At 40.5% G+C, this 6,986-nt stretch overlaps 1 protein-coding gene across 1 annotated transcript; it reads right to left on the reverse strand.

Moving 5' to 3' along the window:
* Positions 1–332: 332 nt before the first annotated feature.
* Positions 333–2,087, reverse strand: SMIM32 (small integral membrane protein 32). Its single transcript, XM_075209835.1, has 2 exons — positions 1,767–2,087; positions 333–1,679 (listed from the first exon to the last, which is right to left on the reverse strand). Exon 2 carries the CDS (start codon positions 1,268–1,270, stop codon positions 941–943), a length of 330 nt encoding a protein of 109 aa, XP_075065936.1. The 5' UTR covers positions 1,271–1,679; positions 1,767–2,087; the 3' UTR covers positions 333–940.
* Positions 2,088–6,986: the final 4,899 nt, after the last annotated feature.

The following is a 6,986-nucleotide window of genomic DNA, read 5'->3' on the forward strand; positions in this document are numbered from 1 at the left end:
GTAGCTAGAAAAACATATTATGGCTAATGTATCTTACAAATCATCACTATATCCTCATTAGCCTTGCAGCGGCTAAATGTGAGAATTAAAACAAATTACTTAAACCTTTACTTGTTATAGCAAATTGGATCTCGATTAGCAGAAACACCTGCACAGAGAATCATGCAATTTTTTTCTGCGCTACAGTAACACAGGGTTGTTCTAAATGGGTCAAATAATTAAGCTTAAGTATTTGGAACCTCTCCCTCAACCATTTAATTCTGGCAAAGCTACTGTAGGAGATGTAATGAAATGTTTGTCTCCAAGCTTCAGAAAAGACAGATAACACTGTATTTATTTCTAGACAGAAATTAGATCTTGCAATTTATTTTACTTGAAAAGGGAGCAATTTTACACAGAATTTGCTGGGAGAGAGAACCGAGGGTTATCACTGTCCAAGGAAAACATTTTTGACATGCCTCAGCTATAATATCTGTATATGAAAATGACACATTAGGAGTGAATGTCAAATCACTGCCTTCCTGAGCATTCAGTAGTCACTGTTAAAATGTCATTCTAACTCATCTGACAGCCAGAGACAAAGGAATATGTCTGAATCATTACACAAATTTAAAGAAATACATTAAAGTCGCAATCACATTCTAAATAAAACTACTATAGAGAATATAAGGAGGGAAAAAAGCTTTAAAACATAATTAAATCCACATAATTTAATGGGTTCTTAATTAAACTACTATACCCTTTGGCATAAATTAAAAATAATGATTATATTTTAATTATAATAGCAATACTAATAATCAACACATTGAAAATGGCATTTACTTAGTGGTATAGTAACAAATCTAAGTCTATGCTTGTTCTGTTTATGCCATTTAGCTATAATAATATATAAAAATCAACATAGGAAAATGCATCTCAGATAGCAGCTATTATGTTTGGTTCAGACAGACTGTGTTTTCCAAGGGCTCCTGGCTTCTCTCATTGATCTATCATAAGGTAGACCTGCAAAGAAGGAATTCCGCAGCTGACAGTTAATGAAAAGCACAATCAGAGTCACAGTCAAGAAGAGAAGGACAAATAGGACGATATAGGTCATTAGGTCAGGTTTGTTTATCTCCCCTTCTTTCAGCACCCGGGCTGTGGACATGTAAAAGGCTGAAGAGCTGACTGGTCTCTGTGTGCTGCTCAGGTAAAGAGTATTAGTCTGGAGCATGATTTGAGCTTCTGTGGCACTGCTGGAGTTTAACAACATTTCTCCATACATGATCATGGTGAGATACTCTTCACAGCAGTTTAGTGCACAAGACACCCCCAGAAGTCATCATTTGCTTTTAGAAGAGTCATGTCCATTTTAGGTTTCAGAAATCCAGTTCTATCCAGTGTGGGTGTAGTTCAGTGGTGTACTTAATTCCATCTATAAATTGTATACCAGAGAATCCGAAATAAAATGCAAAGAGCAGTGTCTTAAATCTGTCATTGTAACTTCCAAAACATAAATATTTCTCTACAAATCTTTCTTCTTCACAACACTTTCAAACTGCTGTCCACTCAGCGCCAAGTATGTTCAGTACATTCATATAAATCAATGTAAACAGCAATAAAATATTCCTTGTTCTGTCACTCACACTGGATACCGGGGCTGGGAGGAAGGGTGCGTGTTCTCTCAGTACAGCTTGATGCTAATTATAACAAATATAGAAAACGTGAAGTTAGATCATTGTCTTCAACATCCATGTAACATGTCAGATCCATGTCAAACAGAATACCTGGGCATATTATGCCATGTGCCTTCACAGCAGCAGATCACTGCGGGGGATCCGTTTAAGCAGATCTCAGGAACCTCCTTGTGATTTGTGCCGTTTTTACTGCACTCCAAAGTTCCCTCTGCTTCTGACTCCTGGCATTTTCCAACACAGATTTCCAGCATGCAGCCAGTCTGAGCAGACTCTGTACATACACAAAACAGGTGACCAGCTTCCCCTCTGTTGAAACTCCTGCCGAGCCTCATTTGATGCAGCTTTTTTGCACTGTGGCTCTGAATCTTTCTGGTTACTGTGATATCTCACAGCTTCCTGATATTAAAATGGAATAAACCTTGAATCATTCGGAGCACATAAAGGGAACAGCAGAAAAAAAATGTACTTCCATTCTAGCCCGTTACGTTTTATTAGTTATTAGTATTTGGAGCAGGTAATGATTTTTGTAACTAATCCAGCACCGTCTGCAGATTGGCAATTAGTATGTTAATTCTATTTAATCAAACTGCTTTTAAACGGCCATTAAGCTTTGGCTTGCTGCCAGATATTTTGAAATCTCAACTTCTTAGCACTTTGTTCTACAGCAAATGGACATGATTTTCACACATATTTCTGTATCCTATAAGAGAGATAAATACTGTATATTTAAACTGTGCACTGCTTGCTGTGAGATATCTGAGCATGGCATCTTTCTTACAGTCTGTGTAAGAACATGAATTTAATACACACACACAGAAATGATAACAGTAGATGCTGCATTTTCGTTTTGAATCACATATGTTCTGCCTTAGGATAGAAATAACTTACACATGTTCATTAGAAATCTAATACATGTGCTTTTATGTAGCGGATTGCTTATGCTGTATTTGAGTGTTTTTTGTCGTCCCCCCTCTTTATTTATGCAATTAATATTTTATTAGTAGTTGGGCAGCACAGTGGCCTAGTGGTTAGCACATCTGCCTCACAGCACTGGGGTCATGAGTTCGATTCCCGACCATGGCCTTATCTGTGTGGAGTTTGTATGTTCTCCCTGTGTTTGCGTGGGTTTCCTCCGGGTGCTCCGGTTTCCTCCCACACTCCAAAAAACATACTGGTAGGTTAATTGGCTGCAATCAAAAATTGACCCTAGTCTCTGTCTGTCTCCCTCTCTGTCTGTCTTTGTGTGAGTGTGTGTATATATTAGGGAATTTAGACTGTAAGCTCCAATGGGGCAGGGACTGATGTGAATGAGTTCTCTGTACAGCGCTGCGGAATTAGTGGCGCTATATAAATAAATGATGATGATGATGATGATGATTAGTATTCCAATACTGATTTTTACCATTTAAATTCTGAATTCACAGTCAAGAAATTAATATACTATACCCATGAGCAGTGAGAGAGAGATAATCAGACTCTCCAAGTTGCAGATCTGGAAATAAACCATAGAACATGAATTGCCTTGCAGCATTTCATTTCTGTCAACAAGCAAGCTTCCTCCTGATAAATGGTGTGTAAAGCTGGGTAGACATCTATGCAGATATAGTGCAGATCACACGGTTCACAACCATTTGTCCAAGTATTGTAAGAATGTGTACACTCCCAAGATCATGTTTTATAAACATACATCGTATCTGTTGATTTCGTTTTCTAAAGTTCCAAAAAATCACGATCAACATGGAAAGATGCCGGGCAAATGTGGAAGTGTGTACGCACTCATGACAAGCAGCATAGGCAGATATCTGAAGATAAATGTTGTTGGTGTGTACTAGAGATGGTCACCTAAAATAACCAAATTTAGTGCTCCACCTGTTTCTTGGATAAGTAATGTAATTGTAAAGCTAATAAATTATAAAAAAAACTGTTTAATTCCTGGTAGGTAGGCCTTCATTAATTCTACACACAAAACAGATTGTCGTCCTCTCCATCTATGCATATTGGCAATGAAGCCATCGTCTTTGTATGTATATTACACCCTACACTTATAGTTAAATATGTAAAGAAATGGAAAAAGGCAGTTTGCTTTCTGTCTCTATAGGCCCCCCTCCACTTGTCGAAAATACAAAAAAATTCAGCCATTATAGACTGTACAATATTAATTGAAATGGAGAAAGCCAGTTTGGTTTCTGGCTCTCTAGGCCCCCCTCCACTTGTCGAAAATACAAAAAAATTCAGCCGTTATAGACTGTACAATATTAATTGAAATGGAGAAAGCCAGTTTGGTTTCTGTCTCTATAGGCCCCCCTCCACTTGTCGAAAATACAAAAAAATTCAGCCGTTATAGACTGTACAATATTAATTGAAATGGAGAAAGCCAGTTTGGTTTCTGGCTCTCTAGGCCCCCCTCCACTTGTCGAAAATACAAAAAAATTCAGCCGTTATAGACTGTACAATATTAATTGAAAAAGAGAAAGCCAGTTTGGTTTCTGTCTCTATAGGCCCCCCTCCACTTGTCGAAAATACAAAAAAATTCAGCAGTTATAGACTGTACAATATTAAGAGAAATGGACAAAGCCAGTTTGGGGTCACTCTCTCTATGACACCCTACCCTTAAGGAGAAATTGCCCAAACAGCAGCCTTTCAAGACTGTACGTGATATGGAAATGCCACAAGTCCCTTTCCTCTTTAGGGGTAGATTGCACCCTACACTTACATAGAAAGTTTTAAAAAGATGTTATCGTCATTATCTTCAGCTTCATCCTCACCCTCATCAGTGTGTACGTCATCATCACAGACTATCAATTCATCGCCGCTTGAATCCGCCATGAGAGAACAGTTAATGCTTTGATGTCTTTGATGGTAAAGGCCTTCCTCGTGGAAGATGTAGTTAATTTTTAGAAACCTCATTTTATCCACATTTTTTGGAAGTAACCTTCGACGGCGATCACTGACTAAGTTCCCGGCTGTACTGAACACTCGTTCAGAGTACACACTGGAGGGTGGGCAGCTTAGGTATTGCAAAGCAAGGTTGTACATGGGTTTCCAAATGGCCTGCTTTTCCTCCCAGTAAGGAACGGGACTGTCTGACATTTCCATATCAATTACCTCTTGAAAATAATCCTCCACCATCCTTTGCATGTTTATACTCGTATTGGATGGAGTTATGGGCAAGGTGACACATTTTTTTGAAAAATCCTTCAAACCAGCCCAGATGTTAAATTGTTCTGTTCTGCCCCCTGCGTCTTCCCTGCTTCTTTTTGGGAAATTTTATTTTTTACGAGCAGCAGCAGCTTGAGAAAGTGAAGGAGGACACGTCGTCAAGCCGAGGCCCAGTTCAGCGGCCAACTTGCTGTGCAATAGCTCCTTGTAAAAGTTCACATCGAGCTCATTTACAAGTAAAGACTCAATGTAGGTCTTAAACCTTGATCAAGCACAGTGGCCAAAACTTACTAATCCGAGTTCAAGATCTTAATAACTCGAGGATCGTTGTGAAGCGAATTAAGTACTTGATCGACAAGGCCAACATACTTTGCTGAATTGCTTGCTTTCTCCTCCACAACTTCAAATGGTTTTAGCACCTTGCACAGCACAGAAAGGATTCCCCACTGTGCAAGAGTGAAATACATCCCCCCTCCTTTCCCAATGTCATGGCTTGTGTAACATGCTTGGATGGCTTTGCGCTGTTCCTCCATCCTCTGAAGCATGTACAGGGTGGAATTCCACCTAGTTACCACCTCTTGTTTAAGTTGGTGGCAGGGCAAGTTAAACTGCTCTTGGAGTTGCTGTAATCTCCTACATGCTGTGGCTGAATGCCTGAAATGGCCTGAAATTTTACGGGCCACCGAAAGCATCTCCTGCACCTCATGGTTATTTCGTAGGAAGCTCTGCACCACCAAGTTAATGGTGTGAGCAAAATAGGGAAGGTGTTGGAAATCACCCAGCTGTAATGCTCGCACTATATTGTTGGCGTTATCAGAAATGACATATCATGGGGAGAGTTCGAGTGGTATAAGCCATGTATCAATCACATCTCTTAGTTTGCGTAACAAATTGTCAGCTGTATGCCTGTTAGTGAAGCCGGTGATACAAAGAGTGGCCTGCCTGTGACAAATGTTACGTAGTGGTGTAAATGCTGCTGCTGTTCCTGCTGGTGAAGGTGAATGACCAACCCACTGGGCTGTCACAGTCATATAGTCTTTGGTTTGGCCACTGCCACTTGTCCACATATCTGTGGTTAAGTAGACAGTGGGCAGAATGGCATTTTTCAGCGCAATCTCTACATATTTACACACTTTTTGGTATAGTTGTGGAATTGCTTTACGGGAGAAATGGTGTCGCGATGGAATTCTGTAACGCGTTTATTGTGGAGATTGGACGCAGATCTAACACTACAATTGCAGCCATGGCGTCTGTGATTCGCTTGGCGACTGGGTGACTGCTGTCATATTTGCTTCCCCTAGCAAATGATTGTTTCACAGTTAATTGCTGAAATGTAGGACTGCTCATTTTCTTGACCTGCCTCTGGGCTGACGATTCACCCCCCAGCAGCAGCAACAGCAGCAGCAGTGGGACTTACACTTTCTTCAGAGGAATTAATAATAGTGCAGGAGTCATCCAGCCTTAATAAGTGGGATGCCGGGCTAACTCCGAGCGCTACTGAGGATATTGATGAGGATGGTGTGGTGGGTGTATTTTGTAGCCGTTGTGATGTCGGTGAGCGAGGGTCTTAGCTGATGATGGAGTGCTTGTAATTTGTTTGGAAGAACTTTCAGCTTTTCCCAACACTTTGCCATGAATTCTCGTTAAATGGCGTAACATAGACGAGGTTCCAAGATGGTTAAGGTCCCTCCCTCGACTGACTGTGGCTTGACATACACTACAAATGGCTATACAATTGTTGTCTAGATTTGGGTAGAAATAATTCCACACATAAGAAGTGGATTTTTTTGTTTTATGCCCAGGGATGACAATGGTCTTTTTCTTGTCACGTGCCAGAACTGCTGCCATTGGTGCAGGACTTACACAAACAACCTCATCCTCATCAACATCCTCATTACCGCCCTCGTCGCCTATACAAATCTCCTCCTCATCCTCTTCTAATTCCAAAGTGGCATCCTCAATTTGTGTATCACCGGCTACACTCTGGCTATTAAGGCACACATCAGCAGAACTGCTGAAAGGTCCCTTCTTTATGGGTACACTAACAGAATGCTCACGATTAGACATCCCACTATTGGATGGACTCTCCACAGGGATTGGTGTCATTTGTGAATCAGAGCAAACATTATCCTCTAATGCCTCACTGTTATC

This window comes from Mixophyes fleayi, chromosome 4, assembly GCF_038048845.1.
Source record: "Mixophyes fleayi isolate aMixFle1 chromosome 4, aMixFle1.hap1, whole genome shotgun sequence".
Taxonomy (NCBI): Eukaryota; Metazoa; Chordata; class Amphibia; order Anura; family Limnodynastidae; genus Mixophyes; species Mixophyes fleayi.